The 23,419-nt window shown below is 46.1% G+C and overlaps 2 protein-coding genes across 3 annotated transcripts in view; one reads left to right on the plus strand and one right to left on the minus strand.

Moving 5' to 3' along the window:
* The window catches only part of FZD3 (frizzled class receptor 3), a 60,561-nt gene extending 51,965 nt beyond the window's left edge, over positions 1–8,596 (minus strand). For both annotated transcript variants that reach the window (XM_067294449.1, XM_067294450.1), the window contains exons 1-2: positions 8,532–8,596; positions 2,801–3,315 (exon numbers count right to left, since the gene is read on the minus strand). In XM_067294449.1, coding sequence (XP_067150550.1) covers positions 2,801–3,049 — 249 coding nt within the window. In that variant the 5' untranslated portion in view covers positions 3,050–3,315; positions 8,532–8,596. The remainder of the gene's footprint in view (positions 1–2,800; positions 3,316–8,531) is intronic.
* Positions 8,597–8,819: 223 nt separating this feature from the next.
* The window catches only part of FBXO16 (F-box protein 16), a 37,471-nt gene continuing 22,871 nt past the window's right edge, over positions 8,820–23,419 (plus strand). The window contains exons 1-2 of the mRNA XM_067294869.1: positions 8,820–8,892; positions 13,959–14,101. Coding sequence (XP_067150970.1) covers positions 14,006–14,101 — 96 coding nt within the window. The 5' untranslated portion in view covers positions 8,820–8,892; positions 13,959–14,005. The remainder of the gene's footprint in view (positions 8,893–13,958; positions 14,102–23,419) is intronic.

The following is a 23,419-nucleotide window of genomic DNA, read 5'->3' on the forward strand; positions in this document are numbered from 1 at the left end:
CACAAATGCAGCAGAGGAAGTAAATGCAGAACAATATTGCACAACACTAAAACAAAAGGGTATTCAGTGAAACTAGCAGGAGACTGGTTTAAAACAGGTTAGAGAATAAGTACTTCTTTACACAGTGGCCAGTGAACTTCTGGAGTTTGTTTTCACTAAAGGGTTAGGTAGGTAGTATTGTATTCAAAAAATAATTTAGACAAATTCATCAAAAATAGGCCCATAAAAATCATACTAAAGGGAACAGACAGGGATATACCCTCTAACATCCATAATCCAGAAACTGTGGATACTGGGGAAGCACAAGAGAAGCAGGCCGCAGACAGTGGCAAGGCTTGCATCATTTCCCTAAAGGGTACCTCTGATTGCCATTAGCAGATACAAAACACCGGGCAAAATGGACCATTAGTTGAGCTCAGCAAGGCATTTCTTACATTCCCTAAAATGCTTTCCCATCCTTTGACAATTTCCAGCTTAGGGGATGAGTCTGAAGTGTTTTTTTCTACCTAAACTCATTGGCACTGTCTTCCAAGTTCTTGCTTGGTATCCTCCAGCTTTTTGCATCTACAATATTTTCTAAGAGTTCCACAGCTCTACTGCTAGCAATGTGAAGAACCACCTCCTCCCCTCTGTTTTGACTTGGCTTCGACCAGCTTCGTTTGACAGACCCTAGATCCTGTGGTGTAAGAGAGAGGTGAACAGTCAACTCTTATTCACCTCAGGATGTCACTTACAATTTGTTTACACCTCAGGTTTTTTGTTATTGTTGTTTAAGTAGGCTGCAGAATCTTAACATTCCTCACATGGGAGCTGTTCCATAAACCACTGATCATTCTTCCTGTTCTTCTCTGGAGCTCTTTCCATTCAAATACACTTTTATTTGAGATAGATCAGAACTTCACACAGTACTCAAGCTATTTGTGAACCACATTATATAGCAACACAATAATGTCTGGTCTTTATTCCTTTATTATTTTCCTAATTATTCCAAACGTCCGATTTGTATTTTTGCTTTCTTACTGCTCTGTTGAGCTTTCGGCTGATATTTCAACAGAACAAAACATCGCAAGTCCAAGAAAATATGCTGGCCATTACCACTGATAAGAAGAATATTATTTCCTCCCCCCATATTTTTAAATGTATAAAACTCCCACATATTTACCACTTTGAATTCCCTCCACTCTTTCATGGCGCAATGTATGAAAATGTAATCTCAAGAGGATCTTTATAATTCTTCATTCTGGTTTGGCTTTAAGGTATTCACAATAGTATTAACAGACTTTCTCACCTTACTGCTAACTCTTCTGGATCATTTATGCGTATACTGAACCACACGGATCCCTAAGGCATTCCACTGTTAATTTCCACTGTAAGAGGTGACCATCTACTTCTATCATATACTTTCAACCTTAGCGATTATCTATTCTTGCTATGACTTTCCTTCCTTATCTATGTACAGGGTGCAGATTTTATAAAACATTTTCTGGTAAGTCAAGTAGACTCTATGAGCTGGACCACTGTTATCCATGTTTGTTGAATCCCTCAGAGAATTGCAAGAGATTTGTAACGCAGGACTTCCCTTTGCATAAGCCACACTCACTTTTCCCAAGTAACATTTATCCAAGCAGTTTTTCAGTCAAGAGTTTCTATTTTCTATTTACAGTAAAAAGCTTGTCAAGTCTGGTACACATCTGCTCCATGGAAAGACTATATGAAGCCTTGGCTTTAGACTATTTAACAAGAATAACTAAATTAAGGTTCTGTCCTGTCAGGAAGGATATTCCAAAGTGAAGACGCATGATCATCTTTTCTGTTTTCAGTGTGCAGCTTAGCCTATCTACCAGCTAAGATTCCCGAGCACTACAGAAATACAAGTAAACTTAATTTGCACAAATCTCTTATGGAAACGTTTGTACAGTCTGACAGTGACACTTGCCTAATATTCTGTATTTCTGTCAATTTTAGTTATATCACAGAGTACTAAATAAGGAAACTCTTTAGGCATTAGGATAGGTAACAACAGACTAAAGGGAACTTAAAAGTCCTATATAAACTAGACTACAGGGAAAAAGAGACTTCTAAGTATGTGGATGAAATCCCATCATGAACGTTCTCTAAAGAAAGCTTAAACAACTATCAGTGAAAATGATTTTTTTAAAAAGGAGAAAGTGATTACGTGTAAACCCAAGGAAGGCTTTTGGGGATAATGGTAACTAGTAAGGTACCATTATAACAAGAAAAGCACAAGTATACAAGCTTGCCCGCCTGGATATAGAAAAAAAACAGGTTAACTAAACTGTTTGCAAGACAGTAGACTTACTCGTAGCTGAAAAAAGTTGTACTAGTAAATTAGCAGTTTCCATTATTTTCATAGTATCTCTTATTATTATTTATTCACACCAGATTTTTGTGGAGTAAGAAAAGGCCAAACACTACATAACCACCGAAGAACATACTATCCGAAACTACAAATTTTCTATTGATTGTTCAGTATGCAATTTTTCTGGCTTTTAGTTAACTGACAGACCACTCAAAATACACATTTTTGATCTGTCTAAATATTTAAAGTAACAGACTAACATACAAACACATCCAAAGTATTTCACATTCAGTTATACCAAATTAGGCAAATTCTGCAGTCATAGAATATTTTAGTATATATTACAATACATCTTTTTAAAGTGGTATTTGTTTATATATTTAAATTATATAAACATCTTTCAGATTTCTGTTACAAATTATTTGTCAATTAAAGGCCTAAAATATATATACTGGTGAAAGAGAGTAGATTGAGTCTTACCTCCATTGCTAATGCAGCTGTTTGCTGGTCATAATGATTCAGAAGATTAGGCATAAAGGTGGTATTGTAAGGCAGATCCTGGCACATCCGCAAGATGATGGGCTCACAAGAAAATAAACTGTGCCCTCTTGTGTGCCCCACCAAAACATCCAAAAGCCAAAGGTAACAGAACATCCAGCTAGCAGCCATCCTTCCACACGAATGGGGCCAGTTACTGAGACCAGTCAGAAAACTCTTTAAACTCCTCATGTACCTTCAGATTTCACTTTAATGCCAATATTTTCAGTCCTTGTTTAAGGCTCTTCAAAACTTGAATGCTCTTTGTATACAACACTGTTTGCTCAGTCCAGATGATGTGTTTGAGATAGAGGTGTGAGACATCTTGCTTTTTCTTTTCACATTATTGTATAGCATGTATTAGGTTAAGATATTAAAATGTTTATCCACATTCCCACACAACTGACCCCATCCTGACTGAACAGCAGCCGAGTTAAGTTCTTCTTTTGTTAGATGGCCTGCAACAAAAAATGGAATACAATAAAGAGTCCTGTAATGTATTAAAGTATTTCATTCTAAGTAGTCTGTCAGACAAATTGCTTGAAATTATCAAGTGTAAGAGACAAGTGCAAGATTAGAAGGTCTCTTGCTAAGTCTTAATTCTGGTTTCAGATTTTTTCTCGTGAGAAAAAAAAAAAAAGGTGGTATGCTGTAAAATTTATCTAAAATGGATGGGGAAAAAGCAGAATGTATTTACTCTGAAGTAAACATTTTTAGAAAAACCCACACTTTAAATTTAACCAAGTGAGGATCACAGTCGTTGACCACATTTAAACCAAACTATTTACGACTCAACACCTCCACAGGCACATTCACAGTGATAGTATCTTTAGTTGCATGGTCACATAACTTCTGCTGAATAATTATAAAACAAAAACAAAACAGTCACCACCACCAATACACAAGTCACGACTTGCAGTTTTGAAGACTACTGTTTTGCCTAGGAAGTCGCATCCACAGTTTGGCTAGCTGTCCTGAAACACAGCTACTTTACTTGCACACAAATCCCAGGCATAGGCTGGCCTCAAAATGTTAAATACGACAAGGAGTTATCCTCTATTCAGAACAACTTTACTGAATCGCACCAACAAGAGAGCTGCTCAGATCAGTTACTGTTCCTGATTTATAGGGACTGGATCAACTTCTGATCAGGAATGTACAAATGGGCGAGTCCACTCTTTTACACTGAGGCCCCGGGGCTACTCCAGCGCAGTTTGCCATGCCTCACTGAGCACCTTGTACTGTCCCCCATGCAACCTAGAAGATATTGGCCCCCCCATAGCACTTTCTCATTTCTTTGCTATCTGCAGTATCGCGCACTCTAGATACCATCGTAACAGCTGAGGATAAGCCAAGGAGACAGCAAATTTCGATCATCCCTTTCTCCACACACTGTAAGATGGAAACTGCGAAGGTGGCTATTTATGGTTGTTCTGCCAGTTCCATAACACCTATAGAGCCAATTTAAACAGCAATCATTCCCCAGGGCTGGATCTGCACTTTCTCAGCATTAAGGGGCTGGAGGTAGAACAAGTAGAACAGGGACTCAGCATATTGCACCAGTCTACTAGAAAAACAAACTCTGGAATCGGAGGCTAAAGTGGCAAAAAAAGCAGCCGGTGCTGTAAGAGTACAAAGAAGCCCTTTTCTTGTAACAGCTTTGTCTTACAGCAATGAACCTGCAAAATTCAGCCAACTGCTTTAAAAAAGAAAATAATGGCTTGCATTAAAAGGTAACAGATTCGGAAATTCTGTTTGAACCAGAAAACCCCAAGTACTCCACCAATATTCCCAAGAGGAAGCAATGACAAATTTGAACAGATTTCCAGTCTTGAGTAATTGTTTTCCTTAGATATTCAGGAAGAGAAATAAATTCTGCAAGTCAGGGAAGGAAGAAGTTATTCTCCTCTCTCCCTAATGCAAACTTAGTGAGACATACAAAAGAGTTGACCGTCAGACTTCTGGAGAAGTCATATCAGCTGAACAAAAAAGTTACACATGCACACTTTTGTTTACACAGGCCCATCTTATGGTCAGGAAAAATTAGATACCACACATCTCTAATACGATGTGTGGCAATGATTTTGACTGTTACTGCTTGAGACCGGCTGTTAAAAACAAACATTAAAACAGGAAGAAGACTAAGATGCTAAACATAATGATGGTAATTTACGTTCATTGACATGTTGCTTCCAGGCTGCTTACTCCCTCATAGCTATCGACAGGCAATCAGCACTCAAGTACATAAAGAAAAGAACACAAATAGTAAAACTGTCCCAAACCTAGGAAAAGTATAACATTACAAAGAAAGAAGAAAATAGAACTTTCTAAACCTCAAGTTAGGCAGTAGAATCAAACAACACAGCTCAAATAAAAGTGTCTAGCTTATATACTGAAGCAAGCAAATATTGATGGGAAAAGCAGTCGACACATTGAAATGAAAAGATCAAAATCAGCCACAATATTTAAGATCTGTTACAGCTAACCATGCCTGAATTTTATCTAATTTCATATGGCCTTGAAAAGCTATGCCCTCATGACTGAAGGAAATCATTCCTCAAACTTGATCTTCAACAGTTTGGTGCATCTTTAAAAAAGACAAGCTGTTCCACCTTCCATGCAGCATTATTTAACCCTAAAGGTTTCTGGAGATTCTTACCTCCTGATCAGAGTACTACAAATTATAGACAGAACCAAATCCTGCTCAGTTTTGTTCAAGCCACCCAACCCCCTTTGAATCTGGCACTTTGATTTTAATCATGGTTCCCCAAATTCACCAAAAGAAGCTTCACTTCAAGTATTTTTTTTTAACACTTTGGCCACCAACTCAAAAAGACTATTCAATAGTTTAAGTGAAGTGAACTTCCAGTGTAGATTAGCAATTGCCTCTTCAGCACAGATTCGTGGTCCTTACAACTCAGATGCCACTCCAGCAGTGATTAGTTAGATGATGCTTCATAAGGGAAGTTCAGAAGCAACGTAAGATGAATTGTACCCACGGTAGGTTTGGTGTTAAAGTTCGCACAGCAAATGTTGGTCAAATCCAGGTCAGAATCTAAAGCCTGGTCACTTCTTGGGAAAAATTCCAAGTACACTTCATAAAGCATCATATTAATGGCATTCAAAGTACAGAGACTCCAAACAAATCCATGAGTCCTCCGACTTTCCCACACCTCAGAATGAAAACACCCACACACACCCAGACTCAGTAAACCATGACAAGCTAACTGTGTAAAAAGCAGGAAAAAAAGCAGTCCTCACAACACTTTCCTATTTTACACTCAAGATCTTATTACTATATAGTATCATAAAAGGAAATTAAGAAAATATTTACTAGAGCCAGAAAAGAATGTCAAATTATAAAGTCCAGTCACCCAGTGCCCTTTCATGGAGAAAAAAAATCTAGGTAAAATTAAGAAAAAATAAAAAAGACCGTATTGTTGCAAAAGCCAAAGGAGGCTGAAGTTTTGCATTCTAAAAGTCTGGCTACAAACTAGTGTCAAATATAGATGACCTATTATTTTGTGTAGACAAATGAGTGCTGTAATATGCAATTTTTAGTTTCAAGATAGTTTTTTACCATAGATCCAGTTTTGTATGCTCTTTGTTAAGCCTCCACATATGAATTTTTGTGGTTATTTCTATATGTATATAAAAACAAAACAAAACACATTTGATGACACTGGGGATAAAAGAAGAGGAGGGGATACCAACCCATCTACCCCAAGGCACTGCTAAAAAAGAGCTGTGGGCAAAAAGGGTAGGAAACAACTAGTTGATTAGTGTGGTTATGGATTTATACATTATTTATATTCGTACAAGCCCAATCCCTACTTTAAAGACTAAATTAATACATGCATCGGAGACCATTATAAAGAGTGAAAATCATAAAGTGAAAGGGTTGACTCCCACAAGCACATTTTTTTTAATCAAATAAACTTCAAACTTACTAAGAGGGCAGAAGGAGGAGCAATGAAAAAATAAAAAAATCACCTGACTTCAGAAAGAAACTGTGCAGGCGGATATATTATATTCATGATTACCTGTCCCAGAGAAACGAGGTGACACAACAACCTAGATCCCTCCTGTAAAACCAGGGGCACAAGGGGAGGACGTCACCTTGGTCATTCCCCACCCAATTCTGATCACGGAGAGAGAAGAGGAACTCACTGCACAGCATACAAGCACAGACAATATTTCCACAACCCATCCTCACCCACATAAAGGGGGAAAAGGGGAATAATCTCCTAACTCCCTTCCGATTAGTCAGTGGGAAAGAAACTCCAGCGCTGTACTCCCTCGTTCCACTTCCGTTACACATTAAGGGAGAACCACACTCCATATCCTCTATTCAATTAGGAGAGGATGGAGGAAGGACATTTCTCTATTCTTCCATACGTTCACACTCCTCCTCACCGAAGGCAGAATGAAGACAGGCACACAGTATCTCCCCTTCTCCTCTCTCTGCTCCCAGTGACACAATAGTCTCTGCTCCATTCCCAGCAGGGAGGATGGGAAGGTAGAAACCTTTTCAGGCTAGCTTCTCCATGTATATGGAGGGAAGGGAAAGAGGACTTGTCTCACACTCATGTTGGATCCCTATCCTATTGGAAACAGCAGGGGTAGAAGAGGGAAAAAGTCTAGCTCACATACGCCTACTCTTGCATTGCTACTGCTCTGCAAAGGAGGACAAGACAAGCATCATCTTATTACAAAGGGCAGGGGAGAAAACAGGAGCTGGACAGATCTAGCATCTCTCCATTTGAGTTCATATTGCATCGCAAGCTAGAGGAACTGGAGGGGGAGCTAGCTAGCATCCCTGACATTGGAAGGGGAGGTAGGGTGCAGACTGCACTAGCATCCCCTTTCCCCTCGGATCCTCACTGCGTTTTGAAGGGAAAAGGAGGGACCGCGTGCACGGGATCCTCTTGGATCTCTGCCGCATTGCAAAGGGAAAAGGAGGGTACATGTGCCTAAGACTAGCACCCCTTGCGCCTGGGTCCCCACGGCATTGCACAGGGGAGGGGAGAGTGCATGTGCACAGCGCTAGCAGCCCCCCGGGTCCCTGCTGCACCGTGAAGGTAAAAGGGGGGGGGTAGCATGGGACTAGCATCCCTTTCCTCCTGGGTTACTGCTGCTGCATTGCAAAAAAAGAGGTAAGTGCGTGGGACTTGCAACCTCCTGGGTCTACTGCAGAAGGAAAGGGGGGGGGGGCTGGCATCCCCTTCCCCTCGGGTCCCCAGGGGGCTGCTGGGGCAAAGAGGGGCAGCGCACGGCGCCAGCACCCCCCTTCCTTTGGGTCCCCGCCGCACTGCAAGGAGCAAAGGGGGGGGGACGGGACTAACCCCCTCCCCCGAGGGCCGGCGCGCTGCGGCGGGAAAGGCGGGGGAGGGACGGGGAGATACGGGACCAGCGCCCCCGGCCCCCGCGTCGCACAGCGGAGCGCAGGACCAGCATCCCCCGTCCCCCGGGCGCCGGCACACGGCCCTCCGCGCCGCTCGCCCCCGCGCCCACAGGCCGCCCCGGCACCGCCGCCCGGTGTCTCTGCCCTCGGCGAGCGACGGGGCCCCCCCGGGGGGGGGGGGGAAGGAGAAACGGCCATCCCTGAGGGAAAGCCCCCGGCCCCTCGTCACCTCCCGCCCGCCCGCCGCGGGGCCCCGCTCCGCGCCGTTACCTCAGCGCGGGGTCCCGCCGCTCCGGCCAACGCGTCTCCCCTCAGGTGGCGGCGGCAGCAACGGCCGCGGCACGGAGGAGGTAACTGCCGCGCCTCCTCGCGCCCGACCCCGCCGCAGCGCCCGCCCCGCCCCCCGCGCGCCGTCACGCCCCGCCCCGCCAGGCCCCGCCCCGCGCCGCGCCCTGCCGAGCCGAGCGAGCCAATCAGAGCCAGCCGGGCAGGTTGCTAGGTTGAGCCGAACCCCCTCCGCCGGCGGGCTGTGATTGGCTGCCGCCCTCCTCGGTGGTGGTGGGGGGGGGGAGGCCGCGGGAAGCGGTTGCCATAGCGACGCGAAGCGGCCTGGCGGGGGGAAGGAGGCCAGGTGAGGGGGGCGGCGCGGCCCGCTGGGGCCCGCGGGCGGCGAGCGTGGGCCGCGGGGGCGCGGCGTGGGCAGGGGAAGCGGGTGCAGGGGGGAAAGGGGGGAAGGAAGGGGGAAGGCCGCAGCGCGCCGCGGGCACCGGCCGTGCCGTGAGGAGGGGGCCCGGGTGGCCCCGGCGGAGGCGGTGAGGGGCGCCGAGGCGCGAAGGGCCTGGGGCTGCCCGTCGGGCGGGGTGGGGGGGGGGACGTGGGGTCCGGGCGTTGCCTCGGGGCCCCGCGGGAGATTCCAGCGTGGGAGCGGGAAGGAGCGCTGAGAAACGTCGCTGCTCCAAGGCGCCGGGTGCGAAGACGTCGTGCGAAGAGCACGAACGCGGTAGACGTGTGGCAAAACCCCAGCGGCGTCTTTTGCCGCAAGCACCGGGCAGCCGGGGGTCGCTAAGGGCTCTTAAAAGGGGGCTGGGGGAAGCCGTCAGGGCTCTTAAAAGGGGGCTGGGGGAAGCCGTCGGGGCATCGCAGGCCACGGGGGCTGAGAAGTTCTGGTGGACTTTGAGGTAAGAGCATCGCAGATCATCCCGCCGCACAGGGGGATGAGAAATCCCGCGAGGGTTGGCGTGGAGAGGTGCACAGAGGTGCTGGTGCGCGAAATACCAGCGCCACGCGGTCCGGAGAATCCCAGGAATCCCCTGGGAGCAGGGGCAACCCCCTTGGCATGGGTGCTGCGGGCGTTTGGGTCTGTCAGCCCTGCGCTGACGCCGTGCTCTGGGGTTTATTGATGTGGAAATCCTCGAAGCCGGCTGGGCGGACGCCCGTGCCCGGCTCACGGTGCCTTCCGCAGGAGCGGGGATATCCGTGAGGAGACCGACGCGATAGGGAGGAGTGCTGGCGACATCAGGCAGCCAGAGCGGAAGTGTTAACCGAGGAGAGGGCAGCGCCGTGACAGGATGTAGGTAGCAAATGTGGAAGGCCTGGGTGAGAGCAGCGCTTTGCAGCTTGCGGCTTACGGGCTGGCCAAAGGGAAAGGAAGCGGGGAGCCGCCTTGCTGTTGTAAAACATTGCACTCGGGCACTTAGCCTGCTGCCCTTCTCTTCTTGCCATCTTCCTAGGCTTCCCCCTACACAGACGTATCTGTTTCACATTATCCTTTCCCTCCAGAGCTATCCTCTGGAATTTTTCCATGTTGAATGTCCTGTAGTGCGGCCTTTATTCCAAGCCGCCTTTCTGTTACGACTATTGTTTAGAGCATTTCTTCTGTGAGATTCATCAACGCACTGTTTACTGTTGATGTAAAAATTTGCAATAAAACTTACTTTCTTGTCTGAGCTTTAGATTCTTTCAGTTAAATTCTGTTTATTTGCAGCTGAACGTACCGTTGTCATCCCATGGATTAATGTGATTAGATTGTTTCTCTGCAAAATGCTTTCTTAAACCTCTGAGTGCACCAGGCCCTGTTGAACCACGACGGCTTACGGCTATAGAGATGTGGTCAAAAACATTAATAAAGTGGGTCTGCTTCTGAAGGACTTGTTTTGAGTATGGTTTACCCAAACCTCTGGATTGGCATTCCAGAGAGTTAAACACAGATTAACTCAGCTAAAGGAAATGATTGTAATGCCCTTAATATGATATGATCATTCTGTATTGTTAATCTTAAATGCAGGGGGTTTTTTAAGCTATGAGCTTGACCCAACTTGTACGGAAATCGGTGAAAGTATTTCCATTGGCTTCAGTGGGATTTCCGTCAGTCTTGGAAGTGTCTTGCTATGTTAGACAACGCCGTTCATGTTTGTTGCCTTACGAAATTAGTGTGTGCCTTCTTGATACATCTCGAAAAGCAGGTGTATCCGTCCAGATTGGCACGCTGAAGCGTCGTTCCTCATGCTGCATTTGGGCTTTCCCTTATTCCCCTCTCGTACCTTCCATGTCATCTGAGTTGTTAATGAAATTACTGGTTAGAGCTTGACCTGCACAAACAGCTTGAATCCCTGCTCAATATATCTTTTCATTCCCCTTTCTCTTTTTAACATTTGCCTTCTTCTGGTCTCACCTGCTCCCCACACTGTGTAAGATAACTGCTCTGAAACAGCTCTGAACAGAGGTCTCTGCGCATCCTTGTGTGAAGCTACTCAGACAACCAGCTTGAAAACACTGTATATGCTCACAAAACATGTTCCTTCCCCAGTCTTTTCCCCAAACCTCTTTTTTGCTGGTATTTATTATACCTGCCACCCACTTCTAGACTTTTTGTTTCTCCTAAGAGAGGGATATTAGATGCTTTTATAGTGTCAATAGCTTTCCTTCCTTGCATAGTGAACCAACGTTTTCCTCGTATATATATTAAAGCTTGTTAACCTCATCTCACGTCTCTTGCTGGTTGGTTGTGTTCAGACCAGCTGAGCTGGATGAATTTTATCCTAGGATACGTGAAGAACCAGCTGGAGCAATCTCCGGAATGTTATTTTGGGCGAGCAGTCCAAAGATAACGACGATTGCAGAAGAGAAGTGGGGCCCCAGCTGAAGAACTTGGCAACCACTGGTCTGTACAGCACACCGGCCACTTTTTAGTGCGTAAAGCTGCTGCAGCCCCATCAGCATGTCCCGGATTAATGCTCTGATCGGCATTACCCTAGACTTCTGGAGAAGCGGGGTTCGCTCTTAATCCTGCCAGAGATAGGGGGAGTTGGCGTAAAGACCAGAAGGGCAGGTTTCGCCTTTGGCAACAGACAACTGTAGTCAGTAAACCAAGTCTTCTCTTAGAAGGTCCGGGAATAACTTGCAATGCAATTTTTAAGCTAGCTGTGTATTGTAGGTAAAATACTCCTAGATTTTCTGACTCTGCTGGCTCCTCTGATGCATCCCATGAAATTGAGGATCTCCTAATAAATAAGCACGCTGCGTCCCAGCATATACAGCGTGCCTTTGAGGAACACAAATAAAACATGCTCTAAAGTGACACTGCACAGTCCTGGCTTCACCAAAGAATTTGTCTTGTAAACGTGGGCTGCTGAGGCTGGACTTGGGGCTGCTGCCAGCTCGCTCCCTGCCTCCCTCCCTCCCCTGGGATTCTGAGTGTAGCTGGCAGGGATGAGGCGTAGAGCGGGGACGGTGGTCGTGTGCCTGTGCTAGGGAAGGGGTAGCGCGTGGGGGAGAGCAGGCTGCGAGCCCCGTTTTTGGCCCATAAGGAGCACAAGAGGGTCCAGAGGCACCGCTGTCCCTTTGGGCACAGAGGTGCTGTGCAAGGGCAGCCATCCCAGCACCACGCAAGCAGGGCCTGCGTAGGGCAGGCGAACTGGAACAGCAATCCGGGCTTGGGAGTGTGCTGCGGTGACAACTGATGGTTTTGTGACTAATGTAGAAGGTTGTCCCTGAAAAACAGGGCATAGTTGCCTAAACCTGTTTTTTGGCAGCTGTTTCTCCTGCTTGTAGTGTTGCATTTCTGTGCATTGAAAAAGGCATTGCAGGAAAAAAAGGGAAAAAAACACAAGCAAACGACCCCTCCGCCAGCCCACTAAGTGATCCCATAGTAATGCATTTATCCAAATGCACCTAATAACTTGCTCAAAAAGCCTCGAACATTTGCTAACTTCGGAACGCGAGGCTTTGAAACCTTTGCAGGTCTTTCAGCTTTTAGCAGTGTCTCTGCGGGAAGTTGGAGTTGTTATCTGCGTACGCTAAGTTATTTAAGAATCTCCAGCAAAAAAAGAACTCGGACTCTTGTAATGAACTTGTTTTCTAGCACTGGAACCATATTACATTACCAGATGCAGAGAGAAAGCTATAACAGCTCTTTCATTTATTCTTTTTACTTCTTTGATTCCATAATAATGTAGGAGAGACAGGGAGGAAAACTAATCAAAAAAGGTGATGTGCCCAGACAGATCCTGCAGTATTTTTTGAAGATGAAACTCCCATTGATACAGACAGGAATTTTGCCTGGGTGAGCAGCGAGGGCGAGGGCTTTCGTGAAGGTGTATCTTGTGAGCCTGAGCGTATTTGCTGTAAAGTGCATTTGCTGAGGGCTTCGAGGTGCTTGGACTCGGGGTAGGACGGCAACGCCATGTCGGAGTTACTTAGCCGGAGTTACCTTTTCCTTCCTTCCAAAAGTCCCATCAGTCTCCCTGTCCCCATGAAGCTTTAAAGCAACCTGAAGTGTTTACAAAACAATAAATAACTATATGAAGGGACCTGTGATATTTTTTAATATCGTAAAGACTGGACTTGGTTTTCAGGCTGCTGCGGTTTTAAGTCTCCAGTCTGGAAGCTGGAGCCCTGAGGTGAGCACTGACATTACCCTGCTGCAGGATAGAGGATGAAGGAAAAAGAGCTTTTCATGTGTTTGGGCAAACATGTATGAAGAAAGAGCTTTGTCTGAAAATAGTCCAGTTACTTGATGTCACAAAAGGGAAGGGAAAATTTCACTAAATGTCCTATTTACTTCACATCTGTAGTTTTGGTTTAAAAAGAAAAAAAGCAGTGTAGTCTGTCCAAACAGTCCTAACCAATCTGCCTGAAGACAAGATCCTGAGAGATTTCACTCAATTCCGAACCATTTTGAATTTCGTTCTCTCAGTTAAGTGTGATAGAAACAAATAAGCCATTTGAGACCTGGCATTATAAGCCCATCAAAATCAGTAAAAACCTATTTTGTGTCACTTAAAAAAGAAACCCAGCTCAGTGTACTAAGATATCTACAATTTTCAGTGCCAACAGCTGGAAAGAGAAATTTCATTTGCATTCTGACTTGCTACAAATGCCCTGTTGTGATCACTCCTGCAGCAAAAGCAGAGGCATGTATTCAACAACATTTGTGATGGGAAAGACCTACCTGATTATTGATTATTTGTGTTACACTAGCGCACAGAGATTCCATCAGGAAATGTGGCCTCCATTCCATGGTTACTGGGGGTACATAAAATAAAAAAGGTCTTACCGACTGACTTTCAAAGAACTTTGCTTGTATAATTGCTATGCAGTGAAATCTTTGAATTCTTCCTTCAGATGATTTGATTTTCACTAACATACTGCCATGGAGGAGCACAGAAATAATGCTGGTCTTTATTCTAATTGTTGTAGCTTTTGCGGCTGACAAGACATCAGAGGATCCACCATCTCACATATCTATGGCATTTGCAGCTCCTAAAAACATGGATGGCCCAAAGCTACAAACCAAAATGAGCACGTGGACCCCCCTGAACCATCAACTCATGAATGACAAGGCAAGTTCCACGCAACCGAATATAGGCTGAAACCTAAATACCCTAAACAGGAGAGGACGCTACTTAAGTCACCTGATGGATTTGACCTCTAGATAGAAAGGATGCTCTTATTTATAAAGGGAGACTTTTCTGCTGTGAATGGGTCAAATCCACAGAATCACAGAATGGTTGAGGTTGGAAGGGACCTCTGGAGATCATCTAGTCCAAACCCCCTGCTCAAAACAGAGTCAGCTAGAGCAGGTTGCTCAGGATCTTGTCCGGTCAGAGTTTTGAATATTCCCAAAATCTAAGGCAAATTCTCAGGCTCACGTCTCAAATTCTCAAGCCCCAGAAAAAATTAACTTGTGGTTTTGCCCGTGTAGGTCATGATTAATGAAATAAGAGCTTACAGATTTTATTTACTATTAGAAGTATATATATATATCATATACAAATGTGTCCACACACACACACACACACACACATACATCTTTAAAATATACATATTGCAATATGTTATATACAAATCAAATGTTCTATTGTATGTTGTTTAAAGCATACAGGTATTTAGTTCAAGTATTGCCTTTTTATTTTGCCAAATCAGTTGTTTTTAAATTAAAAAAAAAAGTCTGTTCATTTTTTTAGTAGAAGTTGCTAAATCAATCTTTTTTTTGCACCAAAAGACTTCAGTTTAACCTCAGAGCAAACTGAGTGTCAGCGTAAGGTTCCAGGTGGCCAGCGTGCTCCATCTCAGCTCACAGGAGAGAGCTTGATTCCCATGCCCTGACTTCCGTGCTAGGCCTGGCAGTGATGAGGCTACCTTGATATTTTGGAAACTGAAATGATGCACTTAATTTATAAATAACAAGATGCGTTTCCTAACCTCCCACTCTGCAAGCTATATCTGGGATCTGCTAACGCAGCTGAGGCTTTTTGGCTCATGTACCATCACTGGGAGCATATGCTTCTCTCGGAATTCAGTTTAGATTTCTGTTGATGATTCACAGAGTTTAATTCAGAGTGGGCTATTACATCATGTAGTCTGACTTTCTGGATTTCTCAGGCCCTCTGCTTTCGCACAGTTTTTCATGTCTGGAGCTCAGTAACTAGAATTTGGCTAAAACATATCTTCCAGGAAGGTATCCAGCCTTTGGGGGTTATCAAGAAATGTAAATTTCATCATTTCCCCTGATAATTTTTTTCTGATGGTTAATCCTCTATACCATTAAAAGATGAGACCTTGTCTTTTGTCTGAATACCTCTAGCATTAGTTTCCATCGTTTAAATCTTCATGTGCTAGCTTATTAAACTCTTTTGTAACCAGTATATTTTTTCTTTGTGGAAGTACTTTTACTCTGCGTCAAGCCAACGCTTGATCTTTTTTGATAAACTAAACAGATTGAGCCCTTTGAAGTCCTCCCAATCTGGCATATTCTCCAGCCTTTGAATCATTTTAAAGCCTCTTTCCTACACTCTCTGTAACACACTCTTCCAGAAGCACATCACTCTGTGCAATAAAGTGTCATCTCACCAGCAATAGATTCATGGGTAAAACCACCCTTTCCCACCTGCTCGCTTCTCTGCTCCTTGGACAGCCTAAAATGCACTGGGCTGCAGCAAAACTTTTAAGAGCTCATGTTGAATTGTTGCGTACTCCAACCCTTAAAGATGTTCCAGGTAGAAAAGAACCTACCATAGTCTGCCAGACCTGTGCTCAGTGATGAAAGTCATGATAAAAAGTGTTTACTTGTTTCTGTTCCAGGCTTTATAGCATTAATCCACCTGAAACTCTTTTTCGTTTATCACTACGCCACTGTCAGTGCTGGCTCTGCAGAATTAGCAGAAAAAAATAGTTGCAACAAAAACATTGTTGACAGCTGAAATTGGGAGATGATAATCAAATTAAAATACACAGGGAGCTAGTGAGTGAGAAGGTGCCATTTGCATACAATCATATCACTATTCATTTCTGCAGTCTTGAGTGAAGAGAGAAAAGAATTTGTAGGTATAAGACTCCATGTGAAAAACAATGAGAAGATGAGAGTGTAGAGAGAAAAGAGATGCCTAAGCAAGGTACTTAGCAGAATAAACAATGAGGGGCAGGAGCAGTAGGAGTTCAGAATTGATCCAAGGCAGAAGCATTTAAGCTCCACCTAAACCATTATTTGAAGCAGACCCAAAGGCAGTTAGTAGAGTAAATTTGCCACCTGTCCTAATTCTGGCTAAGCCGAGGGGTACTCCATTAATGGTTCCTGCAGGTTTCCCTGAATTTGCAAACATGCTCAGGAGTGCACTTGCCTGCATTGTGGGTAGGACCCAGCTCTCTCCCACCCGTCGTATATCCCCAGTCCTGCAGCCTCCATCTATTTTATCTGCCTGTACTGCAGCTGTCAGAGCAGAAAAGACCATCTGGGGTGTTACTGCTGGGACATGGGCAGCCATGCTAGTTTTAGGGCCAGGATCACTATCAGGGACAGACCAAAGTCAAGAAGACAGAATTGGAAAACCTCAAATTATGCAGGGTTCATGAAGCAAAAGTCAGAAAAACAAAGCTGGAGTCAGAAATATGCCAAAGTTGTGCTACAGCTAAGGATGAAGTAAAGTTAGGGAACAGAGCAGCCTGCTCACCCTTAGCAAAACTGAGCAGACTTCAGTGTCAGTTCTGCTGACCGTGGGGCCGTGCTGCCTTTAGCAAAGGATTGGATGCTGAGAGACAGTTTACCTCCTGCTAGACAGCGGTTTGGTAGTGGGGTAGAAGAGCCCCCAGTGGCATTTGTTGCAAGGACTAGAGGGATTTGCCAAGCAGACTTGAACTTGACCTTATTTAAAACCCCTAAAGAAATGAATGTGAGATGGCAGGTCTCAGGAGCAACCTAGGCCTTAGGCCCAAGCTAACTTAGGTACAGTATGGATTTAATTCCAAGGCCTTGGAGGGGAGAACAGTAAACATGGGCTTGATGAAGGTAGTGGATGATTATACCAATTTTGGGCCATTCTCTCACTAGTTAATGCTTCCAAGTGCCTGCAGTAAGCAGAACCTTCTGACAGAGTTGGCTCAGATATATCTCCAAGAATGCCAAAAGCAAATAGGCGTCTTTCTTTGATCAAAGACCATTAACATTGCTTTCAGTTATATAAATAGCTCCCTGTTTCACTTGAATTATCTAACCCAAAACTTAGATCTTTGGCTATTCATCACTTGCTTGTGGCAAATCCTTTCCAAGTTCAGCCAATACAAAGCTTGTTAGAGGGCTTTTTTACTTTGCCAAGTGTCCCACATGCAAATAAAGCAAATAATAACTGTCAACATACAAATAAAAGAAATGTCATTTTCCACCCCTCACAAGAGACACTCCTGCTGAGAGAGACAGAGCTAACACTGACAACTGCTATACCAGACGTCAGCACTGATAATGTCTTTCTCTGCGGGGACCTTCTTTGCAGGCTGTCAAAGCAATATCATGTTTGGAGTTCATAATGATTAACCATGTTTTCCTAGTTGTAGTTAATAGCTGTTTTTATGTGCAGTTATAAGCTGGGCTTTTTCCTCTTTGATCTGTCTTCTGGAAAAAACATCTACACCATTTCCTAACTTCCCAGGTCACAATCCTGAGTGTAGAAGGCAGTTTTGTGGTAGTGGAAAGTCACGTGCTAGTGCCTTCAGGCCTAGCTCCACATGGATAAAGGTCCACGTCACAAATCCTCTGCTGCATTTTGACACTGATCATACTTCTTATTGGTTGTCACTGCAAAGTGGACAGTGACAGCAGAGCCACAAAGACTAATCCTACTCTCTCATCCCTAACAATCTAGCTCCATTAAGACTGCAGCCGTTGATGGGGCTGTATGATAGCTGCCCACACTGTATCTGTTCTAGGAGCTTTCAGTCACTGGATGTGCCCAGCTCAGGAGAACTGAAATTTCTAAAATAAAAAGCTGGGAAGCCCAGTCTCTGGTATCATCAAAGCACATGAGACACAACATGTCACAGGATGACCAGGAGAGTGAAGTGTTGGGATGAGCTGTTGGCCCGTTGTCTGTGCAGCAGCTGCAGAGGAAGGAGGTGAACAAGAAAGGCAGCACATTGGAGCTGGTCCTCAGAGCTCTTCTTCACAGTTATGTAAATGTAGCCCTTGAACTTCAGGGAATCTGCTTCAGTGAAAGGGTCTTTCCACAGGAACTAGACTGTAGAATTGAAGAAGGTAAGGAAGAAGTAGATGAGGCCTCCTTCAGACCACCGGAAGAAGCCTCATGTTCACAGGCCCTGGTCCTCATGAGGGACTTTAACCACCCTGATATCTGCTGGAAGGGCAACACAGCAGGACACAAGTAATCCATGAGGTTTCTGGAGTGCATTGATGATTGATAACTTCCTGACACAGGTGATCAAGAGGCCAACGAGGGAAGGTGCTCTGCTGGACCTAATACTTACGAACAAAGAAGAACTGGCTTGGAATGTGAAGGTCGGAGGCAACCTTGGCTGCAGTGACCATGAGATGGTGTAGTTCAGGATCCTGAGAAGAGGGAACAAGACAAAAAGCAGAATCACAACAGTGGGCTTCAGGAGAGCAGACTTTCATCTATTCAGGGATCTGCTTGGAAGAATCCCGTGGGACACTGTCCTGGAGAAAAGAGGGGCCCAGGAGAGCTGGTTGATTTTCAAGGATCGCCTCCTCCGAGCTCAAGAATGGTCCATCACAGTGATCAGGCAGTCAAGCAAGAGTGGCATGAGGCCTGCATGGATGAACAAGGAGCTCCTGACAAAACTCAGACATGAAAAAGGAAGCATGCAACAGATGGAAGCAGGGACAGGTGACCCAGGAGGAGTATAGAGACACTGACTGAGTGTGCAGGAATGGGGTTAGGAAAGCCAAAGCCTGTCTGGAGTTGGAATCAGGCAATGAACATGAAGGCCAGAATGACTTCTATAGCTATATCAGCAGCAAAATAAAGACTAGTGAAAATGTGGGCCCTCTGCTGAATGGGGCAGGGGACCTGGTGAAAAAGGATGCAGAAAACACCAAGGTTCTCAGTACCTTCTTTGCCTTGGTCTTTACTGGTAAGACTGGCCTTCAGCAATCCCTGGTCCCTGAGACCAGTGGGAAAGTCTGGAGCAAGGAAGACCTACCCTTGGTGGGGAGGATCAGGTTAAGGAACATTTAAACAAACTGGACATACACAAGTCCATGGGACCTGATGGGATGAGCCCATTAGTGCTGAGAGAGCCAGCCAACGTCCTTACAAGACCGCTCTCAATAGCCTTTGAAAGGTCATGGCAATCAGGGCAGGGGGGCTTCTGAAGACTGTAAGAAAGCAAATGTCACTCCTATCTTGGATATTCCAAGCAAATAACTGGCTGCGCCACTGGTGTTGGCAACAGGGCTTTGGTTTCTATGACCATGGGACCCTGTTTGAAGATCGACAACTGATGGTGAGAGATGGGATCCACCTCACGAGGCGGGGCACATGTGTCTTTGCCAACAGGTTGGCCAACCTGGTAAGGAGGGCTTTAAACTAGGAAAGATGGGGGAAGGGGAGAGTTATAGTGCCAGGGTAGTTGGCAAAAGACAGCTCAAGTCGGGACACCTCCAGCAGGTGAATGCAGCCAGGGAAGTGCGCATGGGATGTGGCTATGGAGGATCCTCTTGTATGCCTCCTGGGAAACCTGCATGCTCGATCACCTCTCTGAAATGCCTGTACACCAATGCACGCAGCATGGGGAACAAACAGGAAGAACTAGAGGTGTGTGTGCGGTCGCAGGGCCCTGATCTCATTGCCATTACAGAGACATGGTGGGACAGCTCGCATGACTGGAGCGCTGTCATGGATGGCTATGTGCTTTTTAGGAAAGACAGGCCAGGAAAGCGAGGTGGTGGAGTTGCTCTTTAGGTGAGAGAGCAATGGGAATGTATTGAGCTGTGCCTAGGGGTGGATGAAGAGCAAGTCGAGAGCTTATGGGTAAGGATCAAAGGGCAGGCTAGCATGGGTGACACTGTTGTGGGTGTTTACTACAGGCCACCTGATCAGGATGAGGAAGTCGATGAGGCCTTCTACAGACAGCTGGAAGTAGCCTCACGATCCCAGGCCCTGGTTCTCATGGGGGACTTCAACCACCCTGATATCTGCTGGAAAGACAACACAGCTAGGCACAAACAGTCCCGGAGGTTCCTGCAGAGCATTGGTGACAACTTCTTGACACAGGTGGTGGAGGAGCCAACAAGGAGAGGTGTGCTGCTGGACCTCATACTAACAAACAAAGAAGGACTGGTTGGAGATGTGAAGATCGGGGGCAGCCTTGGATGCAGTGACCATGAGATGGTGGAGTTCAGGATCCTGCGAGGAGGCAGCAGGGCACTAAGTAGGATCGCAACCCTAGACTTCAGGAGAGCAAACTTTGGCCTCTTCAGGGACCTACTTGGAGGAATCCCATGGGTGAGGGCCCTAGAAGGAAGGGGCATTCAAGAGAGCTGGTTAATATTCGAACATCACCTCCCCCAGGCTCAAGAGCGGTGCATCCCTATGAGTAGGAAGTCAAGCAAAGGAGGTAGGAGAGCTGCATGGATGAGCAAGGAGCTCCTGGCAAAACTCAACCAGAAGAAGGAAGTATACAGAAAGTGGAAAGGGGGACAGGCCACTTGGGAGGAATATAGGAACGTTGTCAGAGTATGCAGGGATGTGATGAGGAAGGCTAAGGCCCATTTGGAATTAAGTCTGGCTAGAGATGTCAAGGACAGCAAGAAGGGCTTCTTCAAATACATCAGTAGCAAGAGGAAGACTAGGGAAAATGTGGGCCCTTTGCTGAATGGGGTGGGTGCCCTGGTGACGAAGGATGCAGAGAAGGTAGAGTTACTGAATGCCTTCTTTGCTTCAGTCTTTACTGCTCAGGCCAGCCCTCAGGAACCCCAGACCCTGGAGGCAAGAGAGAAAGTCTGGAGAAAGGAAGACTTTCCCTTGGTGCAGGAGGATCAGGTTAGAGATCATTTAAGCAAACTTGAAACCCACAAATCCATGGGCCCTGATGGGATGCACCCACGAGTGCTGAGGGAGCTGGTGGATGTCATTGCTAAGCCACTCTCCATCATCTTTGAAAGGTCATGGAGAACAGGAGAGGTGCCTGAAGACTGGAAGAAAGCCAAGGTCACCCCAGTCTTCAAAAAGGGCAAGAAGGAGGACCCAGGGAACTACAGGCCAGTCAGCCTCCCCTGCATCCCTGGAAAGGTGATGGAGCAGCTCATCCTGGAGGCCATCTCCAAGCATGTGGAGGAAAAGAAGGTGGTGATGAGGATTAGTCAGCATGGCTTCACCAAGGGGAAATCATGCCTAACCAATCTGATAGCCTTCTATGATGGAATGACTGGCTGGGTAGATGAGGGGAGAGCAGTGGATGTTGTCTACCTAGACTTCAGCAAGGCTTTCAACACTGTCTCCCATAACATCCTCATAGACAAGCTCAGGAAGTGTGGGCTAGATGAGTGGACAGTGAGGTGGATTGAGAACTGGCTGAATGGCAGAGCTCAGAGAGTTGTGAACAGTGGTGCAAAGTCTAGTTGGAGGCCTGTAGCTAGCGGTGTCCCCCAGGGGTCAATACTGGACCCAACTTCTTCATCAATGACCTGGATGAAGGGACAGAGTGCACCCTCAGCAAGTTTGCTGATGATACAAAACTGGGAGGAGTGGCCGATACGCCAGAGGGCTGTGCTGCCATTCAGAGAGACCTGGACAGGCTGGAGAGGTGGGCAGAGAGGAACCTCATAGAGTTCAATAAAGGGAAGGGCGAAGTCCTTCACCTAGGGAGGAATAACTCCATGCACCAGGACAGGTTGGGGGTTGACCTGCTGGAAAGCAGCTCTGCGGAGAAGGACCTGGGGGTCCTGGTGGATACCAAGTTAACCATGAGCCAGCAAGGTGCCCTTGTGGCAAAGAAGGCCAATGGTATCCTGGGCTGTGTTAGGAGGTGTTGCCAGCAGGTCGAGGGAGGAGATCCTCCCCCTCTACTCAGCCCTGGTGAGGCCCCATCTGGAGTGCTGTGTCCTGTTCTGGACTCCCCAATACAAGAGAGACATGGAGCTACTGGAGCGAGTCCAGCGGAGGGCTACTAAGAGGATGAAGGCGCTGGAGCGTCTGGTCGTAGGAGGAAAGGCTGAGAGAGCTGGGACTGTTCAGCCTGGAGAAGAGAAGGCTGAGGGGGGATCTTGTCAATCTGTCTAAGTATCTGAAGGGAAGGTGTCAAGAGGATGGAGCCAGACTCTTCTCAGTGGTGCCCAGCAACAGGACGTGAGGCAACGGGCACAAACTGAAACACAGACAGTTCCATCTGAACATGAGGAAAAACTTCTTCACTGTGAGGGTGACAGAGCACTGGAGCAGGTTGCCCAGAGAGGTTGTGGAGTCTCCTTCCTTGGAGGTATTCAGAAGCCATCTGGACACAATCCTGTGCAATGTGCTGTAGGTGATCCTGCTTGATCAGGGAGGTTGGCCCAGATGATCTCCAGAGGACCCTGCCAACCTCAACCATTCTGTAATTCTGTGATCTTCAAGAATGGCAAGAAGGAGGATCTGGGGAACTACAGGGTGGTCAGCTTCACCTTGATCCCTGGGAAGGTGATGGAACAAATAATCCTGGAAACCATTTCTGAACATATTAAGGACAAGAGGGTGATTGGGACTAGTCAGCATGGATTTATGAAGGGGAAATCATGCTTGATCAACCTGATAGCCTTCTATGATGAGATGACTGGCTCGATGGATGAGAGGAGAGCCGTGGATTTTTATCTTGACTTTAGTAAGGCCTTCGACACTGTCTCCCATAGCATCCTCACTGGCATTGGGCTCTCCAGTTTAAGAAATATGTGAAGCAAGTCCAGCACAGGGCAACAAAGATGATTAAGGGATTGGAGAATCTGACATACAGGCAGAGGATGAGAGACTGGGATTGTTCAGCCTGGGGAAGAGAAGGCTCAGGGAGGATCTTATCAATGTGCATCTCATCAAGGTGCATCAGTGTGCACCTGATGGGAGGGAGGAAAGAAGATGGAGCCAGACTTCCTGGTAACAGCCAGTGAAAGGACAAGAGGCAAAGGCCACAAACTGAAATACATGAAATTCCATTTAAGCATAAAAAAACCCTGTTTTCTACAGGGAGGGTGGTCAAACCCTAGAACAGGTTGCCCAGAGAGGTTGTGGAGTCTGCATCCTTGGAGATATTCAACATTCAGCTGGACACAGCCCTGAGCAACCTGCTTTACTTGACTTTGCTTTGAGCAGGGAGTTTGGACTGAGTCCCTTTCAACCTCAACTATTCTGTGCTTCTGTTTATTCTTTATAGGTTGCAGAGATTGT

The sequence above is a fragment of the Apteryx mantelli genome, chromosome 3 (assembly GCF_036417845.1).
Source record: "Apteryx mantelli isolate bAptMan1 chromosome 3, bAptMan1.hap1, whole genome shotgun sequence".
NCBI lineage: Eukaryota > Metazoa > Chordata > Aves > Apterygiformes > Apterygidae > Apteryx > Apteryx mantelli.